The 24,759-nt window shown below is 45.8% G+C and overlaps 3 protein-coding genes across 4 annotated transcripts in view; 2 read left to right on the forward strand and 1 right to left on the reverse strand.

Annotated features, from left to right (window-relative positions):
* The first annotated feature begins 6,400 nt into the window (after positions 1-6,400).
* Positions 6,401-7,793, forward strand: LOC131287250 (translation initiation factor eIF-2B subunit alpha). Its single transcript, XM_058316282.1, has 6 exons — positions 6,401-6,502; positions 6,563-6,664; positions 6,729-6,985; positions 7,048-7,160; positions 7,226-7,496; positions 7,565-7,793. The coding sequence occupies exons 1-6, from the start codon at positions 6,478-6,480 to the stop codon at positions 7,709-7,711; spliced, it is 915 nt and encodes a 304-aa protein (XP_058172265.1). The 5' UTR covers positions 6,401-6,477; the 3' UTR covers positions 7,712-7,793.
* A 1,784-nt stretch (positions 7,794-9,577) lies between these two features.
* Positions 9,578-24,759, reverse strand: part of LOC131290069 (tyrosine-protein kinase Fer-like) — a 33,392-nt gene continuing 18,210 nt past the window's right edge. The window contains exons 3-10 of one of the 2 annotated variants that reach the window (XM_058319449.1): positions 21,945-22,038; positions 21,587-21,782; positions 20,547-21,014; positions 20,306-20,480; positions 17,721-20,009; positions 10,774-10,971; positions 10,087-10,696; positions 9,578-10,010 (exon numbers count right to left, since the gene is read on the reverse strand). In XM_058319449.1, coding sequence (XP_058175432.1) covers positions 9,682-10,010; positions 10,087-10,696; positions 10,774-10,971; positions 17,721-20,009; positions 20,306-20,480; positions 20,547-21,014; positions 21,587-21,782; positions 21,945-22,038 — 4,359 coding nt within the window. In that variant the 3' untranslated portion in view covers positions 9,578-9,681. Of the gene's footprint in view, positions 10,011-10,086; positions 10,697-10,773; positions 10,972-17,720; positions 20,010-20,305; positions 21,015-21,586; positions 21,783-21,932; positions 22,039-24,759 lie in introns of both variants that reach the window. The other variant, XM_058319451.1, reaches the window with a different exon arrangement.
* Positions 13,246-15,399, forward strand: LOC131288709 (frataxin homolog, mitochondrial-like). The gene is made up of 3 exons (XM_058317880.1): positions 13,246-13,385; positions 14,881-15,046; positions 15,124-15,399. Exons 1-3 carry the CDS (start codon positions 13,246-13,248, stop codon positions 15,397-15,399), a joined length of 582 nt encoding a protein of 193 aa, XP_058173863.1.

The following is a 24,759-nucleotide window of genomic DNA, read 5'->3' on the forward strand; positions in this document are numbered from 1 at the left end:
CATGTTGGGCATGTGGAGTTATTTCAATCATTTCCGTGGTGGTAGCTCAAAGCGTGGAGTAGCACCGAAAAAAAGCGAAACCGAAAAGCAAGGATCAATCATGGCTTCTTCCCTTTCTTCTCAGACCCCAGACGACGTTTGGTACAAACATTTGAGTCGAGAGAGATTTCTTCCTTTTGATATATATTTTTCCCTGCGTTGCTTGCTTCGGGTTTGATAAATGAAAAAGACCTTCAGAGTTCGTTGAATTCCGGTTCACGGTGCACGGTGCGTGAAGAACGGTGTGATCTAAGCGTGTTCGCGAGCAGTGGATAGACGTTTCTGGGACGGATGGACGGATAGACGGACGTGCCATGGGGTGTCGCGACGTGTTCCTTTTCCTCTCCTTCTTGCTTCGCTGTGCGCCGAAGTCAGCCACACACCGTTAATGGGGATTCAGTTTGATCCTGTGCTAAAATCCCTCATCAGACGGACATTATTATTCCCCCTGAGTCTAGACGGGCTGCATTTTGCACACTTTGTAATGGAAGATCGGAGACCGTTTCCGTTTCCTTGTGCGAGGAGCATAACACAAACATTTTTGATAATTATGGTAAGCTACATTTGGAGAAAAATATTCGACAAATGTAAACAGCTCATTTTTATACAAAAACAGGAGATTAATTCTACAACACTGTCTAACCACAACATGTTAGGAGCTATCGCAAAAGTTGTTTCATTTTGTTTGGACGTTCGTCTCTTTCTTCCTTTACAATTAGTGACGGAAAACAAACCACAGGCCGTACGAAAAAATCCTCATCATTCACTTCCTTTTTATGCCACACTTCTTCGTTGGCCGTCACTCACGGCAACGCGATCCGAGGGTGGGAGGTTGAGAGGACACGAAGAAATACGACGGCCTCAAGAATGCACAAAACGAAATTGAACTCGCTGAGCCGGACTCTTCTACAAATCTTCCGGCAAGCTGTCCGACGAATGGAGTCGACAAAGGTACAAGAAGCGTGCCCTTCCCTTTTCCCACGCGACCATCGAATCAACTTAATTCCACCGAAATGATGGCTAATCTTGCTGATTATTGCTCGTCTCCTGTAGACTTTATGTTGCTTTTAAAATGATTCCTTGAGCTCTGCGTTGACCTCCATCAAGTGTTCCATTAACGAAACACATTCTAGGGTCCTGTCGATAGAATGACTTCATTGTAATGCATAAGAAGATAAAACCATGGGTGATTCCTTATTTTAGAGAACTTGGATGGACATAAACACGAGGTTTAAAACTAAGAATGGTTTGAGCCAGAAACAGGTACATAGTACATTTTCAGCGAACTTATCAAACGATGACAAAACTAAAAACTTCCAACTGGTTTCAGGACAGCAAGTTATACAATTATTTATTTCCTTACTTAAACAAAAAGAGCAGCCATCCGCTTTCCTCATCGGGCTTGTAGGCTCTTACTAACACCGTCGATCACTGATCGTGTAACTTTAGCAATTTAATTCCTTATTCCTCATTCGGTGGTTAGTATGAGCCGTGTAGGAAACAAGAAGGCAGCTGAAAATCCAACATTTTTACAAGAGAATAAAGAAGTAACGGACCTCCGTCTTTTCTTCGCTCGACCAACGCGACTGATCGTGAAGAGGGAACAAGGCTAGGTTCAAAACAAGATGAAAAAAATTATTCTTCGTTCCGTTTCGGTTGTGACAGACGATTATTAAGGAACATAAGAAAAAAATACCGCAGATTCGGTTCTGTTTCATTCGCCAAAGCCTTACAATTGCGAAGAACTTTTTTTGCGATTTCTAAATCTCAAGCACTGTTCATAAAAAATAATGACCTTTTCTTCTCATATTCATAAAGTATAGCTGTTGTTAGTTTCCGTTTATGCAGATATGTTTATAGTGCATTTCAACCATCCAATGAAGCGCCGAAGCACAATAAGAACTTCCTCCATCATCTACCATAAAAATGTTAACATTCACCTATTTCCTCTTTTTTTGGCATAGAACAACGACATCAAATTGACCTTGAACTTTGGATCACATCCTCTTTCTTATATCATTAAACTCTACCTCATCTTCATTCCAACGGTTGATTGCGTTCTGGTGGTTATAAAATGTCTCGGTTCGATGGTTGGTACTTTGACCACCCTCTCTAAGAATGCCGTTCCACTCTACCACGCTTACCCTAGCCAACAACGGAGGATCAACTCTAATCGAAAGAGCACGAGGAAACAAAATGTTTGTGTGTATGTCTTACGGTTCACTGGTCATCCCATAGAATCTTGTCATCAGGAGCGTAAAATGAAACCGCATCATGATCAAGAAGGACAATAATACTGCACCACAGGGTTCCTAGTCTGCCCTTATCCATGGGGGTTTGGAAGAGACCCACTCAGCTTCCGGTGCATGTCAAAAACACATTTTCCACGGGTTTTGCAGCCATTTAACCACCACACCATAGGAAAGCCTCTTCAACAGACAAAGTGCATGAAGACGTCAGAAAAACTTGTCCCAGTTGGAGGTTACAGAAACGGGTGCTTGTCCACGTGCCATCGTCGGAAAGGAACTTTCCTCCTGCAGCTAAAGAGAGTGTAGTTTAATTTACCATGGCCGCTGAACTTTGCAGCAATATAACATTTCTCTCACGACGCTGTGGCACGTGATGTCGGGGCGGTAAGGCATGGTTAAAACTTTCCTTCAACTTTTGGATTTGTTTCATCCGCCACGAAATAGCCAGCCAGTCTGACAACAATGTTTTCCACCTGCCTCGGATAATATGCAAGGCAACAATAGAGCGAGCGCTCGGAGCTTTCATATACTGTGTTTTTTTATTTATTTATCATCCACAACCCATTGCGCATTGACACGTGTGTAGCTTCACAGCGCGTGCCACGTGAAGTTTAGCAGCAGTGTTGAGGTGAGTTTGTTTTTCTGCACCATCGGAACACGTTCCAAAAGCAGACGGTACCAGATAAGGATTCTGGATGGGAAATAAGAAAAAAAGGCAATGAATCGTTTCACATTTGGTGAAGATACGAAAACGTGCCCTAATGGCACACGGGGACACGAATTGAAATGTCACGAGTTTTATCGGAGGAAAAACAGAAGCTATAATCTAAAAAAGTATCACTGGATGTGAGTAAAATATTTTGCAAAATAACAGGAAGCTGAAACGTTGCGTTTTTTCGCAGTATTGAATATTCGAATTTTCAAGGATGAAATGCAACATCCTTGCAGTTTTATCACAGCGATGAATATTTGGAATAAACATGCACAGCAGAATCGCTGAAGAACAGTATACCAACTAGAAAACTACCTTATTGCCACATTGAAAAGTAATACAGTGTATGAACAATGCTTGTGCCTTGCGTGTAATTTTTCAATCTATACCTTCATTTAGCGCTTATCAGCTAAACAAATTACAAATAAGGCAAGGAGCGAAGATTACGTATTTGCGCACCATTGTTTACCCCCTGGCAGGCCTGTGTGTATAATATATAACAGCAAGTAGGCTGATCCACTGGCTTCCTTCAAGGGCTTCATGTGGAAGGTGCATGGGCAGGAGAAAGGGGGAGAGCGCCGAACAACGACGCAGTAAGTCTCGTGTAACCTCGCAGCGTAAAACCGTCATCATCAAGTGATAAGATGAGGATTAGTCTCCGGGTGTCTTGTGTGTGAGTGTGTGTCTTATGAAAAGGAAAAGAAAAAGTGGTAACTGAGACCGTTCGTTTCCATGGGTTACTTCATATAATCATACGTGTGTAACCATAATTCCATTGCGCGAGGCAAACTCAAACGTCAGCGGGTGCACATTATTGTCGCGGCAATCAGTGCAAGTGCTGTCATCCCCCATGATTGCCCACCAGAACGATTGTCCGATCCGGGATGCATACTAACGATAACGTCAAATCCGGGTAGGTGGAAATAACGTTAGAAGAAGTCCGATCACGCAACGTCCCTCTGCCCATGAACCGATGCAGTGGCCGATTTATCTCTCCAACCATTATTTATTATCGCGCCTTGCACATGTATTGGTTGCTCGGCGTTTTGTGCTGCCCCTCATTCTTCGTCCACCTTATAATCCCCTCGGGGAGGACAGACTTTCAATCAGATAACAATGAAGGGAACCACCAGAAGACACACAAAAACGGTGTCAAGTGGCGCGCATGTCCCAAGACCCAGCAGCGCACACCTAGAGCATGACTACGCCACCAATTCTTGCTGGTGCTTACGTTTGTGTGTACAAGTTTTGCTACACGCTCCTGTTGGTCTTGTTTTCCGTCGTTCGTTGTGTGGGGCAAGGAAAATCCCTTGACTAGACGGTCCAGGAGCATAGAAGGGGAGACGAATCTACGAGGCGCCGCTGGTGAAACCCACACAAGCATAATTCTTTAAGCGATCCGTGACATCTTGACAACCGCACAGATGATGATGTTTTGTTTTTATTTTGTTATCACTCCTGCTTTCTTACCCACTGCAGTTGAAAAATGTTGTTAAAGAAAATGTACGCCTCAAGGTTAAGCATTTACACGCAGATGCAGTTTGGGTTGCTTTTATGTTGTTCTTCAATAACCAGCTAACTTATTGTGCCGTGACTGGATGTGTAGATACTTAAATCCATTTCTGTAACGTAACGTACACGGAGTGCACTTGCAATAGAAAGGGGCTTTTTTATCAATCTTTGACGCGTTTTCTAACCATTCAGACGAATACATACACAAACACTAATAAACACTCGTTTCCGTTTCCGTTTACCACGGTAATAAACACACACTTACACTAAACCGAATTTTCACAAACACATCCTCTCGCGAGGCAAACGAATGCAGTTGCACAATATGGAAAGAACGCACGCGTCGTACCAGCCTTCTTGAGGAGACGGAGAACATGAGACGCTTGTCAACAGTCAGCTGAAAAACGATTACGCACTTTTTAGCCCGTATGGATGTGTAAATCGTGGGTGTTTGTGAAGCACTTGTGAAACTTGCAGAATTGCACTCCGACACACAGTTCAACTCTTTCAAATCCTAGTTTTTAGGGGAAACTCTGGTTTCTATCTCTATCGATAATCCGTAAGACCATTAGAAATGCAATCTATTCTAAACCCACACCGTAGCAGGCCATGAGAAAAGTCCCTTGAGAAGGTGTGTACTGGTGTTGGTGGAGCTTGGCGATGAACTTTACCTGCAGATGGAAGAAAACAGAGAAACCAATTTAATTACAATCCAATAAATGAAGAAACGAGAGATTGGGTACGGGTTGAAAAGTTTATAGAACCAAGGAAAAATACGTGGTAAAATTTTGCGTCATGCGACAGCATTATGTAGCATAGACATGCAACACATCATTTCGAGGAGGACATAAAAATCGGATAAACGATTTTACTTTTAATCATATTTTAGTGAGTAAACTTATTAGTAAATGTACTTGTAAAACCTCTAATCTTTCAACAGCCGTGCTAGTGGCGTATTGCACCGAAAGGCGAGCCTAAGAAACGAGGACAAATTTTTAAGAAAACATACTTTTCTCAGAAAAGCATAAAAAACGAATTGACCTGCTCTTTCGACCAACGCACGTTATTTCGCGTGAGCTGAAGCAGCACGGCCAGATGTCGCAATGTCTTTCTTTTCTGTTTTGTGACGAGATAGGATGGGGACTTTTTTTTCTCTCGTGCACTGGAGGAGGAAATTACAAAACCACAAACAATATCGCAATATGGCCAAGGCTGCCGCACCTTTGACTTTTCCAACAGTGCAGTGAAAATCGATGTTGTGGCCGAAAAAACAGTGGCCCAAGGCCGTACAGACCGTCCTTGGGTCGTAGAAAATGTATACGCCACGGCACCTTCGTTCGCTCTAGGCATCCGCCATGTTGAAATCGACTCGCAGCGAGCCCACCGTGTGATGATGGCCAACCCACAAAATGGACGTACTCCAGATTAGACAAAGGACAGCGAACGCATTTCAGCTACATTTTCCCAACCATACTAGCTGTGTTCTATCGATACGTACCTTTGCAAATTGTAGGAATCGGATATTGATATCAGGATACGATCCAAAACGCAATTAAATTGATGACACGGCAAACCCGAGCACAGAACCTTCCGTCCAACAACGATCGCAAACTCGAACTGATGGTTTTTGACTAGTGTTGGCAGAATTGGGATTCGGAAGACCCGAAGATTCGATCCATAGCCGGATTCTAAAGATTTGGATCGCATGTCTTTTGACAAATGGTCTAGTCTGGTTGAAATGATCTGTTTTGTGTCGCTCACAGCGAGCTATAGGCGAGCATGATGAAACGGTACAAATCTCAAGGGCATTCTTCGCGAAAAGGACATCAAATCGGTAGGTAGTTTGACAGGTTCACCTGACCCCTTCTTAACCGCCGTCACTGTTCCCTTGAAACTTCCACTTGCGTGACGGAGGTAAACAAATAAGTGAGCAGAATAAGGAGAATTTAATCTACATTTTTAAACATGAAGGAAGTAAATCAACAATTCGGTGAGTATTGCTTTAAACAGCAGCCCAGAGCGTAATGTAAAAGATATCTACTCGTTGCAGATGTGGCGAGCCATTTCGTTAGTATCCTGGAGAAGGATGATAACATGTCGCCCGGTATTGCAGCCATGACAACACTGCTAATGGTGCTCGAGAAAACTAAATGTAAGCTGCATGGCGGATACGCCGTTCGTGATATTTGCAAACCAATAATGGCCTCCACATTCAGTTGATACGGTACAGGAATTTCACACGACCATCCAGTCCGCGGTGCGGGCGATGCGGGACACGGATAAACCGATGACTTCTGTCGTCTCCGGGACGGAACTTTTCTCGCGCTTCATCACGCTGGCCAAGTTCGATGATAAGACAATGGACGAGGTGCGGGACATTATGTTAAACCGTGGTAAAATGTTCCTAGCTAAGCTCCTCGAAAGTCGTAACGTGATTGCCAAGCAGGCAATCACCTTCATCAGTGATGGATGTGTAAGTACGTGGCATGTTTTCGAAAGAACAATCCGACTAACTTACCACCCTTTCTTTTATAGCGAATTTTGACTCACGCCCGTTCGCGAACCGTCCGAGAGGCATTGATCCTGGCGGCTCAGCACAACAAACGCTTCCACGTGTTTATAACGCACAGTGCCCCGGATCATCATGGGTAAGGGGTTGTGGATTTTGTTTACTGTGCAAGATTTCAGAAAATTCTTTGCTTTGATTTCCAAGGGAGCAGATGGCCGCAGAACTAGAGAAAGCTGGCATCGATTGTACGCTCATTCTTGATACCGCGATTGGCTACGTGATGGAAACGGTTGACATGGTGCTGGTCGGTGCGGAAGGCGTCGTGGAAAGTGGTGGCATTATTAATCGTATCGGAACCGTGACGATGGCTATCTGTGCAAGGGAAATGAAGAAACCATTCTATGCCTTGGTGGAAAGTTTTAAGTTCTGCCGATTATATCCACTCAACCAGCGAGATTTGCCAGATGATTATAAGGTAAGCACTGCGTAACGATCCATGTTGGCTTTGGAAATTAAACAATTTTTGTATTGGTTTTTTTGCAGTATAACAAAAATACATTGAAGGACAAAGCGAAGGCACACCCCATGGTGGACTATACGCCACCAAATTACATTACTCTACTTTTCACTGACCTCGGTATTTTAGCTCCGTCGGCCGTAAGTGATGAATTGATCAAGCTTTACTTGTAAAAGGTTGACGAAGAAGTGGCAGCAGCCAAGTATGAAATAAATGTATAGAATAATACTGGAAGATGTGTTATCGAAGGCAATATTTGTGCAATTAATAAAACAAATAGATCCACTTGCCTTCAACAATCGATGGAGGATTTCTTTCTTTAATTTACAACACGTACGTATTATGTTGAGCTTATATTGTAAACTTTACGCAAATGTCACGGTGCTTAACCCTAGTCGGTCCGTGAGTAAAAGAGTAACCGGAAGATACGTGGCCACCGATTGATGAGCAGAGAAATAGAGGGAAAACAGAAAGGAAATACATAGTCCTGTGCGTATGGAATAGGACAAACTGTAGCCGTGTAAAGTTGGACGTAATTGGACATGTGTTAGATGTCCTATAGAGTTGAACATTTAATGAGGATGAGTATTGTAAATTCTGTTGTCTTATTAGTTCACCTGCCGTATACGCAGTTATATCGGAGGATATCGGAAACCGTTGTGTTCCTACAATGAGTCTTCATACTTGATAGCTTGGTTTTTTTGTGTATTCACATATGTATCTGCCGTTGCACGTGGTCGTTCTATAAATGCTATGGCGAGTTTAATAATGTTTGATCTCTTTTTGCTTACAAGACCCCAATCTCGTGTAACGCGCTAAGCAGTTTCTTGTTTAAGCCTTAATATGCACGATTCCGTTACTGTGAAAAATGTGATAAGGTTAAAGTGCACATTTTAAATAAATATCAAAATATCTCAGACAGGTCCTGTGTCCTGGTTGCTGATTAAAAATGGTAGTTTAAATCACGAAGTTGGTGTGTGCGTATAATGTTGCGTTTGTTATAGCGTTCTTATCGTTCTGTTTCTGGAAAGGTTAGCGTTTGCTTTCGATGATCAACTGTTTTGCTTACCATGTAACTATTTCCTAAATCTCTGTCTCACCTCCTCATTCCCATGTCACATTCTGTTTCCGACCGTTTACCCCTAACCCCCTCTGAAAGGCTCGTTTTCGTCAGCTTGAATAATCTATCACACTTTTTTCTTGCACACGCAAAAGCGCTCTTCATGCGTACGCAACTTATCTTGCATTCTCTCGTGTGCTGTTTGATGCACTGATTTTCTTTCCCTGTTCTATGCACTCGTCGTTGCATCATTCATTCGACTAATAACTAGCTTACCTCAGCCGTTCTCTAACAATCTGTTAAATTGTTATAACCATCCGTTTGTTGAATTTTCTTACGGTCTACCATATTCTTACGCTACTTCGATCACTTACTTTCATCTTTTTACACCTTCAAACAGCCTGTACAGAGGACCGCGCCTACTGAGTTAACATAGTAACTGTCCTAATGTTTGAGTGTGTCTCTCTGTGTGTCTACTGGTTTTTGTATGATCTTTTGCTAAACTTCTATCTTCATTCGTATGCCGTATTTTCTGCACTAATTCTGCACTTACTCTGAAAGCACCGTATTATAAAACCGTTCGTTAACCAACCAACCAAACGTGTTGAGCCAAGAGTCAACAGTTTGTTTCTCGTAGCAGTATGCTTATCCTGGATACATTTAAAGAAGTATGTTTTAAATAGATATTTGATCATTCCTTGCTCTTCCTTCACTTTACTTGTTCGATTGCTCGTCTATTATGGGGGATGAAAGAATTCGACACTCCATCGTACGAAATGAAGCTGAACGATGGCTATGTCGAGAAGCGTTATATAAGGCATAGAGTACAGGGTTTAGAGTGAAGATAATCCTGACAATGCTCCTCCACTAGCCCACCACCCATCAGTATACAGTGACAAAGAGGTGGCACAGAAAATTATATACGCATACCAAAGCATCAGGTTAAACATTGCCCGTTCCCTGGAACAGTTGTTGCAAAATTGTAAGTCCTTCACCCCACAGCCCCCGTGCAGCAGGCCATCCGCCACCGGCGGTGAGGGGTTTAGACGGTTGGTCGCGCTCGCGTCCATCGCTGATCCGTGGTCAGTCCTTGGTGCATAGCAGCAGTGCATCGACGACGCTGCATATCTCATCAAAGTGCGGCCTACTTTCCGGCTCGTACGACCAGCATTTGAGCATGAGCCGGTACATTTCTGGTGGGGCGCCCTCCGGCGTCGGCATCCGATAGCCCTCGTCGATTCGCTCGCGAGCCGTCGAGTTGCTCATGCCAGAGTACGGCGTATCACCTCGACTGAAGATCTCCCACACCAGGATACCGTACGACCACACGTCGCAGAGGGATGTGTACTTGCCAAAGTTCAGCGCCTCCGGTGCGGTCCACTTGATTGGAATCTGCTTCATACCGCCGGACACTGAGTAAGAGGAAGCAAAATAATGGGGAAAAGTTTAAGTCAATATTCTTGTTCATCAAACACAGATAATCCTTACCGATATATTCTTCCTCCTCACGTGACATTCCAAAGTCGGATATCTTGACAATGTTCTCACTGCCAATTAGGCAGTTCCGAGCGGCCAGATCCCGATGGATGCAGTTCTTCGACTCCAAGTAACGCATGCCAGCTGCCGCATCTCGGCACATGCTCATCAGCTGCCGCTGTCCGAGGGTCTGCGTGTTCTTGCGCAGGAACATCAGTAACGACCCACCCGCAACCAGTTCCATTACGATCATGATCGGCTGCTTCTGCACGCAGATCCCAATCAGTTTGACGATGTTCGGGTGATCGTACTGTTTGAGAATGCGACCCTCCTGCAGGAACTTGCGCTTCTGCTCCTCCGGTAGCGTCATGCGGCACGTCTTGACCGCGACGAGTGTATTCTTGGATGATTTCAGCTTGGCCTTGTACACGTCACCGAAGTTACCGCGGCCGATCTTATCCAGCAGGATCACGTCGTCATTGCTCAACTCCCAGCGTTCCCGTAGGACCGGTTTACGCAGGACGGCCCCCGAGCGTCCCGTTACCGGCAGCTCCGACTGGTACTGATGCACGATCAGCTCCTGTATGCTCGGGAACGCAGGTCCCTCGAACCGGTAGTGTCCCTGCGAAAGGACAAATTACGCGATTATCGCTGGGCTTAATCCCATTAAATTTGTTGTCTAGCCATTCGGCATCTTACCTCCGCCGTCGTTTGCACAATAAAGTGTTTGTGTCCGTTCCAGCAGACACTCAGCACGGTTTGGCTTTCGTCGTTGCGGGTCGTTTTGCGCACCAGAAAGTCGCCCTCGTTGCGCAGCAATCGGACCACCTCCTCCCGAGGCAGCACTCCGTGGAACCATTCTTCCTCGTGCAGCGGACGATTCGTCGAGAGTGTCATCTGTGGAAAGGGTAAAGCACATCAGGTGAGCCTGCATTTTCCGATTCGCTAACAGGGGTTTCGTTTGAATTGCAGATAAATAATAAAATATTGCTGTTGCTATTTCAATGAACATGGATGAATTATGCCAGAGAAGGATAGGAAAATTATTGGTAAAATTGAAGAGTTACCATGATTATTAGATACCGTGCTAAGACATTAATTATATGAAATCCTAGTACGTCCTATTACTACACTTTTGTCAATAAAGCAGATTTTGTATGTATACTATAAGTTTGAATTAATGAAATATTTTTGGTTGAGGAACACCAGATACAGATGCAAGAAGCTATACCGCTAATTTTGTATTAGAAATAAAAATACAATACTCTTTAGATAATAAATTTTCCCGTTCGATGAAATAATTATGCGCGTTCATGACCATTTTAAACTCGATAAATTAAACCCGGATTGCCAGCCAGAATGGAAGTGATCCTGAAATAGACACCTCTCGAGAACCCCTTTTGCACCCACGAAACAGTACATCTTGCCAAATTGGCACCGAAAGTGTCGTTGACCGATGAAATAATCGCTTTAGCTTGTTGTTGAATGGGCATTACTGCTTTAAATGCCACCAAAGAGAAACACTAACATTAAAGTTGCTAGTGCAAATTTAAATTTTTCAAACATTCAACCGTGTTTCTTCAACACTCTACTGCGCTCCACGAGTACATTCTAATACGGATCCTTATCGCATTCACTCAGTAATTGGTTTTCACTTCTCCCGCAAATACACCACTTTTAAATTACGCTCGCCCAAAATATATGGCGCTACCGCAAGCCGAATGTAGGTCAGCTTCAATAATTGAATTTGAATCTTTGATGCCATCCGTAAAGGGAGCGCTGTGCAGGCGATCCAGCAAGTTTAAGGATACTTGGTTGCCATGGATACCGACTACTTGCGATAAGTGAAGCGCTAAAGGCCAAGATCGTTGACGTGGATGGGTTTTCCTTGTTAAAAAAAATCAATCACTCACGATTTTTTCCCCTCTGCCGGGTTAATCGATTTTTTGCGTTCTATTTCAGACGTAATATTCACTGTGGAACATATGTTTAATTTTGCTTCTGCGGTACATATGGTCTGACTTTTTCAAGTGCACCTATTTTCAGTTGGTCGTTTGATGGAGCACGTAAGGACGCCGTAAGCAGTGACCGGCGAGGAAGTTTCTCTGGTGGTAAATAAAAAAACACTAAGCAGATGGAAAAAATATTCAATTTCGTGCCCACCATCACGCCATTTACCAAGCGGCATTTTCCACTAGCATCCACAATGTAATAACCCCCCGGGGACACGTTCCAATCGGTTTTTGGGGAGCAAAAGTTAATGTAACGGAACCGTTACCAGGCGGAGGCGGGTACCATATCAAATCTGCGCCGCGTGGGATGGTTCAAAGCGTTCGCGAAATACGACCCCTTCCTCCAGCGCGGCATGCCATTGCAAGGGAAAACGTGCTAGTACAACGGAACGCGGCCAGCCTTTAAGATGAATATAAACTGTAACAGTTTGATAAAATATAAAATTGGAGCAGTGCAACGTTTTCACTTTTATGTGATCTTTTTTTTTGCTGGGATTGATGTTGTGCCGGGAATGAAATCTACATCGAGCTATGCAAACGCACAACACGCCGACCCTTACCATTGCCTTGGTAGCTTCTCCCAGTTTCTAGGTAACGCCCCGCGCCACGCCGTGTATCGGAAAACACGTTGGCCAGAATCGGACCCGAATCGGACGCCCAGCGGCGTTTGGTTGGTGTGTAGGAGTTTTTCATTTTTCGGTTGTTGTATATGGTGGTAAAAGCAAAACGTTTCATCCCTCCTCCAACCGAGACCGACGCACAACGCGTCCGCGGGGGGATTGGATGTATGGCGTATTGACGTATTTTATTTCCGAGGATCGCATTGACGACAGCGAGGATGACGGCCAGAGCAATGGAAATGCCCGTGGGTGGGCGATCGGGAGAAGTCGACCAATTTAAATCGCCAAATGCAAAATAAGGGAAAAGAATAAAATAACATCAGAGCATGAAGATAACAGATGGATTATGTTTCTACACAAAAAAATATCGATGATCCCTGGTGACATAACTGAACTAGCAGAAACGCTTCGAAATGTAATAACATTTTTCTGTAAAACAAATAAAAAAAACGTTTGCAACCCACGCCCTTTGAAGTGGCAACGAGGCAGTGGTATTAGCAAAGTATTAGGCAACCGTTTTTACCATCAGGAATGTCATGATGCGTTTCTTGCGCACCGGTGGGCGCGGAGGGAAAAGAAAATTCCCATACACACTGTCGGTTTCGTACGAGGACGATGTGGACGCGGTTGTGCTGAACCCGGTGATGCTCATTCTGGTATGTCACTACGGGCTGCTTAGGTGAGGACCCGGTCGCGACGCAACTCGATCTTACTAAACGGAAGCACACACACACACACACACACACACACACACACAGGCGCGAGCTACCACTTGTGTCCCAGGTTTAGCCGAAACGGTTATGCTCCTTTCGCACTGTTTGCTAATTGCACAAGAAAATTCTTTCAGCAATAATATGCACACCCTAAAAAACTCGCGCACATTCGATGAATCAACATTCACTACTTTTTTCCTGCAACTGTTTTCCTCTTTTCTCCCGAGGTGGAAAAGTAAAATCGCACATTTTCACACCCCATAGCAGAGGCCAGAAATGATATAGTACAGTACAACTGATGAAGTCTGTCAGTTTGGCCACCGTTGGCGTCGGGAGCTAATTTTTCACTGAACCACCGCAACGCGATCGTACGCGATCACGGACGTATGCAGCAAGGAGCCGCAGCAGTTTTCCGGACGAGTTGGTTACAGCAGAAAACCGAAAAGAAAAGAATGGAAAACACTCACACAGAGAGCGAGAGAGAGAGAGTGGTTGAGAAAACAGAGAGAAATCTTGACCATCATGCGGAGACCAACATGTCATCACGGCTCAAGTCCATCTGGTTGGCGGGGTAACGAAGGGAGCAAGGGGTGCCATTTTTGAAGACGAGCGAACGGGGTTGCCTGGTTCTGCATGGTAGCAGAAACAACGTGATTTGTCGTACGATCGTGAATATTCGCAACGCACGACGAGTACAGTCGATATCCGACTTACGATATCCGATCGTGGTCCGCTTGATTGACTCAAACATCACGAGACGTGCGGCAGCTAGGATTTTTCTGACTTGAGCTCCAGTTCGGCGTCATCACGCGGTCATGCCGTAAGATAGCCTTACTTTTGATTGTCCTGACAAACGGAAGGAATTATCTCTCCCGTGGACGGCGGGATTATAGCCGGTCCTAAAGGACGAGCCCCTTCATAGGAGTTCGGACAGAGTCGGTACGCCTCTGATTACGAGTAAGGGAACAAATTGTTCGACTTTGCGTAGAAGGATATACTCCGACTCGCATACCGAAAGAAAAAGAAGAAGAAATTGTTTGTAATCAAAGCGTCAAAGTAGGCTTTGTCTTAAAATTGCATCCAACAGTTTAACATATAGGCAATCAAAATAGACCATTGCTTATTTTTAAACATGGTTAAAGATTAAGAAAGTTCGTATGCGATTCCGCCTATAGTGTTGTGTCTCCTCGAACAAGTGGTCAGCGTGTCCTTTCGATTGCGTCAGTAGTAAGGGATTTTGCTCAGAAATTTAACGTGATTTATCCAATTGATTTTTATAGCTCCCAGTGGAAGCATGTACATCATGCTACGACGGCCGCTAAAAGCTGCAGTTGGAAAGTTTTCTACTATAAATCTGATGGCCCGTTGCTGGTTCAGGATACCATCTTCAGTATGCGAAGGGCAAATGAAAACAGCACTGGAACCGCCTCGACTATTGCCACCAGCAACACCATTTTGCAGTGTTCGACGATGGTCCAGCTCCGGGATAAATCCTGACGCCACATCCCTGATCGATTCGGTCACTTATGAAACCGTCTGCTCGGACACGCTCGAATCCTTGTGCGATTACTTCGAGGAGGTGATAGAGGAAACAGCGGTTCTAAAACATGCAGACGTCACATACGGAGTAATCCACCGCGCATACTAGAAAGCATCTTTCGACGATCTTTGACTATACCGTTTGCTATCTTTTTTTTTTTGTAGGATGGTGTGTTTACCGTGAATTTTGGCCCACCGCACGGAACGTACGTAATAAATCGACAATCGCCCAACCGCCAGATCTGGCTCAGTTCGCCGACGAGCGGACCCAAGCGGTACGACTTTGTGCCGAACAAACGGACCATCAACGAGGGCTACTGGTTGTATCGTCACGACGGTGTGACACTGCATCAGCTGCTACAGCAGGAAATAAGCGTCATCGCGGGTCGAAAGCTAGATTTCTTGGCCCTACCACACAGCCAGCCACCAAAAGCTGCTTGATGTGATGTAATGTAAGTATGAGCCAGAAGGCTTCTTTCTGTTAGCAAACCTCGTTCCTATGTTCTAGAGCAGAGTTGTCAAACATGCGGCCCGCAAGAACGTTGAATGCGGGCCGCGACCCCAATGCATGGAAGTTTTTAGTATTGGCTTTCGTTTGAATGCATTTTTTTTGTGAACGTGGTTTCACGAACTGTGAATTTAATTCTAGCAAAAGGACAGAACCACCGTAAACTTCAACCAATTTCTACAAGAAAGTCATGCTCACCATTGATCCACACCATTCCGACATATATCATGGATATGAGCAAGGGTAAAATACAGATTTTTCGAATAAATCTGATGTACTACAAGAGCTTTCGCAATGAAATTACAGATGTGTAGCAGTATTATAAAGATAGCTACGGCGTTAACTGTTATAATCAGCAACGTTTCAGCAACCTGTATTGCAGAGATCAAGAGAATGTTTTTTGAATTGCTCAAACCTATCCATTACGTTGAGTTGAATTGCGGTAAGGCGAACAGAACAGATACATTATTTTTGATTCATTTGTAAAAAAATACTCAGAATAACAAGCTATTTCCCAAAAATCGGTATAATGTTTGCTTCTGATTGAATTAAATTTGAAATCATTTGGTAAATGAGATGATTTGAAAGCGTGAATGTAAATATTTCACTTCTCCTTTGCTTTCATTGAAGTATTAAGGAGGACCAGAACCAACTTCTTCCCTAACACTCAATGCGAGGTTCCCGTTTCTTTTTCATTGTATTTGTTTTCAGATTTGTTTGATTTTTCGATCATCTGATATCGATTACGACAATTACAATAAGAAATTTAAAAATAAAAATTACAAAGATAGTTTCAAACGTCAATTAAAATAATGTTTGTATGTAATGTTTAACTAAAACTATCTATTATACGAAGTAAAAATTGTAATAACAAGATGATTTTACACACTCGAAAATACGATGGTTTTAATTTCAGCAAGTTTATTGTAAAATTTCATGAAGCAAATAGAGATTAAGCTTTTTATTATTATTTCAAGAAAATAACGACTTCACACAGATAGCCTGAACAACACTGTGCACGGTCACCTTTCATACTCCGGGGCAAGGGTAAGAAGTTGCCAGAACATCCCCCGCCCCCCTGTTTGAGGGGGACCAAGGGGAAAGGAAAAGCCGCAATCTTCTCAGCTGAGATGAGAGACATCGGTTTCATTCGCCGACCGTCTGGATGCCGCGAGATCGCATCAAACACGTTTTTGTGCTAACCCAAAGCATGCCCATGCTCCCCCTGTTCTCCCCACCATTAGGTGCGGGTGAGGAGGGTGATGCGACCGAACGTCACCACATGTTTCCCGTCCCGACGCGAGCGACGATTGGCGGAGAAGTTATTAAAAATAAATCTAAATCATTACCGGTCGGTAAATTTTCGCCTACCCCCGCGGTTTTCTTCTTTTTTAATGGGAGCGATATTTAAATGTGCTCACATTCTCTCCGTATTCGCGTTCATCTCATCCCACCCATCTGGTGATGCCTTTGTTGTCTCGCGAATGTTTGACCAACTTTGCTCGCGAAACCGACACCACCCCATCGTTCTCTCAGCCGGTGATCGCGCGTCAGCATCCCGGCGAAGGATCGTCGATCCTCTTCGTTTCGTCGGCGATCGAGTTTGAACCTGCCCTTCAGAAACCGTCAGCTTGGGCGCGTGTAAACGCTACCCGATAAACGTCAGCTGTGAATGTCAAACCAGTCCGGCGATCGGCTTCTGCCGCGGAAAAGGTCATTCCAACGATCGCACTACTGTGTGATCCGTCTGGTTAACACATATGATGGGCGGCGTATGCGAGGGCGACCAAAACCAAATGAAAATGGCGCCTCCACGGCGATGAAATGCAAACGTCTCGGTTAGGCGAAAGTCGGAACAGCATCCGGTGGGCAGATGAATGAAATTGTGCAACACATGGACCGGCATGCTAGAGCGAAAGTGCTACGGCGCTGCGTGATCCACGGCAATTCAGGTCAAAGTCGATCGTTAATCATGTTCTTCGTGGTTGGTAGACAAACGGGAATGTTGATGAAGAATTATTTGATAGAAAAAAGAAACGTGTCAGAAATGGCAACAGCAATGATTGTGCAGTTGGTAAGAGACAAACATTTGATAGATAGGTTGTAAAATAAATAAAAAATAAAATAAATCACCACAATTTTCAAAAGTTAGAGAAGAAAGGTAAGAAAAGTTCACAAACAACTACAGCATAGAAGACGTAAAGTGCACTAGAAAACATGCTATCTTGCAAAATACACATGCAAAAACACGCACACCACACGTACAAATACTCACACCATAGCCACCCTCGGAAGGGCCGGTTAGTTTGTGGGGCTTAAACGTTAGCACATCGATATCCTCGTACTCGAGGTTAACCATCTCCGAGTGGGACCATTCGTCACCGTCACCGTGGTCATGGCCGCCATCGCAAACGGCCACATCAGGAAACTCTTTCGTAAAGTCCAGCACGGTGCGACTCGCATGGATTCCACCCGTACGGCGCACGATACGCTTTGAGCACGTCCGACAGATTTCCGGTGCGGTTGGTGGTTGTGGCTTTCCGTTCGGTTTCGGGAGCTTCTCCGGTCCGGCTTGGGAGGATTTGCTTTTATGCACGAGCTTGGTTAGCTTGTCCCGAAGGTTGCTCTTCAGGCTTGTGCTGGGTTTACTCGAACTTCCGGTCGCGCTATCTGGTAGTTCCACCTGCGATCTTGGCGCGTCTGAGGGAAACGGTTCGTCTACGGCGTGCGATTTTAGTAGCAACGGAACGCAATACTCTCCGGTGGTGTTCGGGTCCATATCGGGCGACCCTGAAGTCGCTCCCTGGTCAGCTGCGCCATCGGAGAAAGTGAACCGTATTGAAAGAAGTCCCGGCCGGTCCTGGTCCGTTATTAGATCCAGCTTCTCCTCAGGCCGATCCTGACGATGTGCAAGGTTGATCGACGAATCCTTCACCTTGTTTGTGGAATGTAGCAGTTCCCTCCAGGTGGCACGAACAGTGTGCGAGAAGGATGTACCAATCCCACCCGTTTTTGCCGTATGCTCGGGGGATGGCCCCGGTTGATCCTCTTCCGCAAGCAGTTCGTCCTCGGAGAAAGCCTGCTGAGGATGCAGTGGCAGCTGGGGAAGTTGCTGATCCCCATTGCGACCCTGCTGGTGCTGCTGCCGCTGTTGTTGTGTCCGGGTGGCCTTGGTGGACTTACGCTTTTTCTTTTTCCGCCCGGAAGCGTTACCATTCGGTAGCGGCCTATCAGCGAACGACCGATCGGTCGAGGGGCTGGCAGAGTCCGTGTCTTTCATAAGCCGAAACTGCCGTTGACCATGGTGGGCCATACGGTTTCTCAGTCGTCCCGAGAATCCTCCACTTTCCACCGGAGTGTCCGGCGTAACGGCGCGCTCCGTCGTCTTGTCGCTGTCGGCACGGGAACCCTTGATCTTGCGCTTGATCTTCTCGCGGAAGCTGTTCACCTTTTCGAACGCGGCCGGTGGCTTAGGAGGCACGGGCAGTGGAGCTGGCATGTCTCTCCTGAGCGTCTGAACCCGTATGTATTCATACTCTTCGGAGAGTCGAGCTGCTAAACGCTGATGTTCGTCCAGCTTCTGATTGAGCGCATCTATGTTGTCTAGATGCTGCTCGATCGATGATTTCCAGCGGCGCGTTACTTCCGGCGAGGTCTCCGGGGGTGTTGGGGCCTTCTTCATGGTGAGATACTTGCCTTCTCCGTCTTTAGATGATGAGTTTTCCCTTAGCTCACACGCCGCACCCTGACGGTGATCTTCATCGAAACTTTCCTCCCGAAGCAAATTGTTCTTGGAGTCATTCAGCTCGTCGCCTGTCGTACAGCTTGCTCCATCGTCATCGTCTCGCTCACCCGGTGGTGTCCGACGGTGGTGCAGTTGGTTCAAGAGATGCATCTCACTGTCCTCACTGCTAGCCTGGGTGCGCAATCTCCGGTAGTGCGTAGTCCCATCACCACGCCGGTCCGTGTTAGTTAGGTTAGGATCGGACTCACTCGGGCTACTGTTACCGGTAGCGGGGCCCTCTGGAACCACCTTGCGCCCGCGGCTGCCGCTCGCACTGCTAATGTTAGTATAGTCAAACGATCGACCCCGGTCGAGCTCATGCAACAGGTACGACTCCATGTCGACGTAAACGTTCGACAGTCGGTGGTCGGAATCGTTTCCATCGGCAAGCTCAGCGTAAGTGGCACTGTCGGCGTCCGGTTCCACCACCACCGGTGGTTGATGGTTGTTAGTAATCGCGAGCTGACTATCGCCGCCGGCGGAAGCTTGCAACACACGATCACACGCAACGGAAGCACAACTTTCACTGACGCTATTTACCGTCGTTGTCGCCGATCGGTGGCCTGGTTTCGGCGTTTGCACCGGTGTTGGTCCCGACCGGGGTGTTCTACTGCTGCTCCCCGATCCAGACGCTCCCGGTGGGCCCGATTTGCGGCGTAGTTGATCGATTAGCATGGACATAACACCACCACCACTGTTGACACCAGTGCGTAGGGAAAAGAGTCCCATCGTCGTCGAGGTGTTGTGCGGCGAGTCCACCTAAACTCCCCCAAAACGACCCCACGATCCCACAACCGAAGGCGAAACAGGTGTTGGGCGAGAAATGGAATCACATTAGCAACCAGGAATGAACCAGGGTGTAAAAGGGATGGAATAGGATTGTATTAGGTTCAAAAGGGGAAGAAAAGGACACAAAAACCAAACCCATCACCGTCAAACTATTGCGAGGCAAAATTAGAAAAAGGTCGGTGCAATCTCCTACATTCTTCAAACGCGGTGATAATCTACAAATGACTGGGGTCCTTGACGGGTCCTAGTGTACTGTAAGTACTTACCGATAGATCCTGGCTGACAGACTTTTTGTTCTCGATTAGATGCTCCACCGAGAGGTCGTCACATCCAGATGGCAGTTCTTCGCATCCCACCTCGTTCAAAGCCGTGCGGATCATGTCGACCAGCCTTAGCGTTTGTCGTTCCTGGCAGCGCAATGTGTTCAACTCCTTGGAAGATCTGTCAACAGAAAGAGTGGCAGTGGTTAGGTACCTGTTTCCAGTACAACTCAAAACGACAACATACTTGTGTACACTTGTATCTTTGCCCAGCAGCACCAAGCCGTTGGTGGACCCGCCATTTAGGATCGGTGTGGACGGTTTCGTGCCGGGCGTACCGACGGGACTGGCGCCCGGGCTAACCGTCGCACCGTTCGTACCACCGTTCGTGTCCGTGTGTAGCTTGTTCTGGCGATCCTGTAGCTCCTTGATCGTGCCCTCGAGCTCCGTTTGTCGGCCTCGTAGCCAGTCGACGGTCAAGTTGTCCACGGTGAGTGTGTTGGCCTGGAGCTTCCCGAGACTATCCTCGACAAGCGCCTCGTCGAACTGGAATACGACCGGTGCGGTCGGGGTGGTTTTGTGCTTCTCCATAAAGTCCCGGTACTCCTCGGTCGAGTTGATGCCTGCTATGCTCGACTCGATGCGCCGCTGTATGTCGACGAACTTCTCGGATGTTGTGTCACTCAGCTTGGCAATCTCCTGCAGCAGGTTGCTCCTGTAAGTAAGAGCAGTTAAATAAATTGTTCAACAGTGTTGTGAAGCGGCAAACGATTATATTCAAACCACAAACCCTTACTCGTAAAGCCTGTGTAAATATCTGTCAACACCTTTTTAAACCCACACAAATCCTGCCTAGTCTAAGCCCATTGTGTTGTGGATGAAATATTGCACATTCCAACCGTTCCCAATGGCGTATTTATGCGGCAGAAGAACAAACAACCAGGGCCGGCGTCCAACGCGCCTGGTCGGAATGACTCTCACAAATTGAGATTGAGGCGATGATTTGACGCTATTCGGGGGATTCCGGTGGGGTAGGCGCTCCAGGCGGGAGGCAAGTAAGTCCATGTCCAGGAAATCCCTCAGCCTACTCGCCGCCGCCAGCCGGGGCCGGATGTTAATCAAATTAATTCCGGGCAATCCAATCCAAATTATTCCCATTCCCTGTGCCCTGTGTGTTTTTCCTGACCGGCGAAGGTTGCCCGGCGGAACGAGGCGCATAATTTGCTGACTAATTCGGGCCCGTGCGAGAGCGCTGCGTTTAATGGCCGCCGGTGAATAAATGCTTACCACGCCTGTATGAAGCCTTCCTGGAGGGACTGCTGGTGCTCGAGCAGGCCGGGCAGCAGGATCGTCCGGAAGTCCCTCTCGACCTCGACCGCCTCGGTGATGAGCAGGACGTACTCGTTGTGCGCCTGGTGCAGCTTCCGGCAGGCCTTCTGGTACTTGTCGATGACGTCGTCCAGCTTGCGCCCGGAACGGCCGGCTAGCAGGGAAGAGAAGATGGAACGGTGTTGTGCGATGAGACTGGAAAAACACACACTTCTACCAACCGGGGAGCTCAACTCTAACAATAAATAAACAGTCATCCGGTGTGGCCCTGGGTTCTGGGGCTTCATACTAGGGATGGTTGGACATACTGACTTACATTTGATATGCTCCTCGAATCGACTCCGTAGCTGCTTGTAGTAGTCTAAATGCTTCTGGTATTCGCTTTTCTTCCGTGCGACATCTTCTGTGAGCTGCAGTAAGTAAAGAGAAATGAAAATTCGGTGTTAGAAAATCCATGTTTTATCCTAGAAACTATCGAATACTATTTTTTCTATGCGTATGACGTGATTTTGAATGAATAAAATACAAGTGGTATATTAAACAAAATTGCAATATAATTGACGATGTATTAAAGAGAACAGTCAATTTTTAATGACGAAAAACTACGAAAAACATCACATAAAACACACAAAAAGGTTACAAAATTGAAAGATTTTTCTACCATTTGTGTGAATAGAAGTAACAAAGCCCCCAGGCATAAAGTGTCCCAAGCCTAGTAAACTAAACCACCTTTAAACGAAACGACGCACAGGGCTAATATTTGCGTGTGGACGTTTTCAAATCAACCCCATCGTGATTTTATGCTAATTCTTGACAACCGTTTGTGCTACCCCGGAGGCCATTCAACTCGAGCACGCTACCATCGGCCCCGGGTGTGCTATAAATCATAATGCAAACTAGCCAACCACCCTCAACCACACACACACACACCCTCGCTGGTTGTATTGATGTCACGTAAAGAAGATTTGATTTAACCTTTCCCGGCTCCACCCGACACCGGCCCCCGGGAACATCCGACAACATGGTGGAACAGGATTGCGGGATTTCCCGACATTCCCGGGCGGCTGCTTTTTGTAGCCGAAGCTATCAATTTAGTGTGCGTGATTGGGATCCATTTGAGGACAGCTTTAACAAATGCAATTGCAGTTCGTTTCCTATTTCGAATTGTTTGTAAGTATGTATGTGTTTGTGTGGTTTGGCGTCCATGACCAGGCGGCTCCACTTAAGGATGCATCCATCGAATGGTACTGAGCAAGGCGCATTTGATCCAGTTGGAAATTCCTTACTTTTCTTTATCCATGCACGATTCGTGGCACGCTTCAGACTGATCGATGTACCATCGAAGATTAACGACTGAGTGGAAAAACAATACCAAAAACCGTATAAAATCCTGTAGGAAGTTCCGAAAACTCCAAGTAAACCCATTCAAAGTATTGTGATCCGATGGTGATTGCATTTTCGTTGTTGCGATTTTTTTCCCTTTCGCAAAACTGTAGAACGATACTTTCGGCACGTTAGTGCTACTCCCTTCGGCCAACATTGATGTCCAGAACTGGGTCACTGGCGGCTGACCCCCGGGGAAACCAATTCAATCTACCCTCCCACGCTCGGAAACCAGGACACTCTGGCTGTCACGTGGCACGAGCACGGTCGAGCGAAACAACTATGTTCCGGGTGCTTTTCACCGGAAACTTCGAACTTCCGCTTGATGGCTGTCGGAGGAGTAAACAAATGAAAAAGTTTGCAGATTAATTGCTCTCTCTTTGTGCCGCGCTGGTTTTTGCCTGGGCAGAACTTCGGGACGGTGTAGTTTCACAACATTGTCTATTTCGCTAGCACTTTGTGGCGATATTTTGCTGCACTTTATTTAAACGCAGGCGTTGGGCTGTTGCCAAATGTGTGTGATACATTGGCAAAAGATCGTAACAAAACATAGAAACAATACTTGTGCAGGACTTGTGCAAGACTATGCCAGCAGAATGGTATTCGTAAATAATCCGAACCGAATAGTACGAAAGAGAAAAAATGAAGGGAGATAAAGTTCCAACCAAAAATTGGATTATTTTTCAATTATTGAGCAATGGGTTCTTTCGTCCGATTGGAATCGTAAAAAAACTGATTGGGGTGCTGCCTAGCTCATAGTTGGTTTTAAAAATATTTCAAGTTTGGTTTTTTAAATTTTAGATTACACAATTGTGCCTGTGAAATTAGCGTGTTATCAGTTTTAAGCCAACCATTATTCTTGCTCCCGTTTAGTGAAGATAACTAACGTCATAACATAGATTCGTTAAGGGTTATGGATTGCATCGGTGGTCGAGTAAACATTAATTTATCTACCGCAACCGTGTGTGCGGACGGCCATCAAAAGGATTACATAAATGATAAAATCGCGCATCGTCTGATTACGGCGTTCTGACGAAATGCATCGGAGACCCAACTTAATTACTTTTGCTCATTAGCCGACCCGCTCGGTGGTCGAGCGAGGCGAGGGCAGGGAGGGCGTTGAGTTGGTGCCCCATCAGCACGAATCCATTCTCCAATCTCTGCAAAATGCATTGTTGTTTCATAGTGCACTGCCATATGAGTCATTTCCCAGGGTGGGCCCGCGTGTCGAGCTGATGGTGGTGGTTTGCATTTTCTTAATGAAGATGTTATGTACGACATTCCTTGTTATTTTTAGCACGTCGAAAACCAAATGAGGTGCAAAAAGGGAAAACAATGAATGCAATGGATAGGTTAGTTCTATTAAAGATATTTGATAGTATGTTTTTTATACAACTCGAATGATGATAGCCAAGAATTTGATAAGGAAATGACAAGTTTCTTTTTATAAATACAGATATTAATAATTTTTCCATCCTTCCTATAAAGAATTCCTTCGTCGAAGTCCAGAGTATGCCCAGTTTCTTCTCACCAATTTTTGTGTTACATGTTGACAATGTTGTACAGACGACCTGCAACATAGATTGTAAACATATGCAGATGTACAAACGCTGCACAAACTTGTCCATGCACCGAATGCACTCGAGGCCACTCCATTTACCGGTTCATCTGGGTGGAAATGCATCTACATATCTGGGTTGTGTTGTGTGTTCGGCGGGACGCTGGCATTCGTATGCATTTACGGTTAC

The sequence above is a fragment of the Anopheles ziemanni genome, chromosome 3 (genome assembly GCF_943734765.1).
Source record: "Anopheles ziemanni chromosome 3, idAnoZiCoDA_A2_x.2, whole genome shotgun sequence".
Lineage (NCBI taxonomy): Eukaryota > Metazoa > Arthropoda > Insecta > Diptera > Culicidae > Anopheles > Anopheles ziemanni.

Bases quoted from the DNA above. Each gene is read 5' to 3' on its own strand.
- LOC131287250 (XM_058316282.1), top strand. From the start codon at position 6,478: ATGAAGGAAGTAAATCAACAATTCG. The intron at 6,986-7,047 runs GTAAGTACGTGG...TTTCTTTTATAG, and splicing joins CCTTCATCAGTGATGGATGT to CGAATTTTGACTCACGCCCG. The intron at 7,161-7,225 runs GTAAGGGGTTGT...TTGATTTCCAAG, and splicing joins AGTGCCCCGGATCATCATGG to GGAGCAGATGGCCGCAGAAC.
- LOC131288709 (XM_058317880.1), top strand. From the start codon at position 13,246: ATGCGTTTCTTGCGCACCGGTGGGCGCGGAGGGAAAAGAAAATTCCCA. The intron at 13,386-14,880 runs GTGAGGACCCGG...ACCATTTTGCAG, and splicing joins TGTCACTACGGGCTGCTTAG to TGTTCGACGATGGTCCAGCT. The intron at 15,047-15,123 runs GTAATCCACCGC...TTTTTTTTGTAG, and splicing joins ATGCAGACGTCACATACGGA to GATGGTGTGTTTACCGTGAA.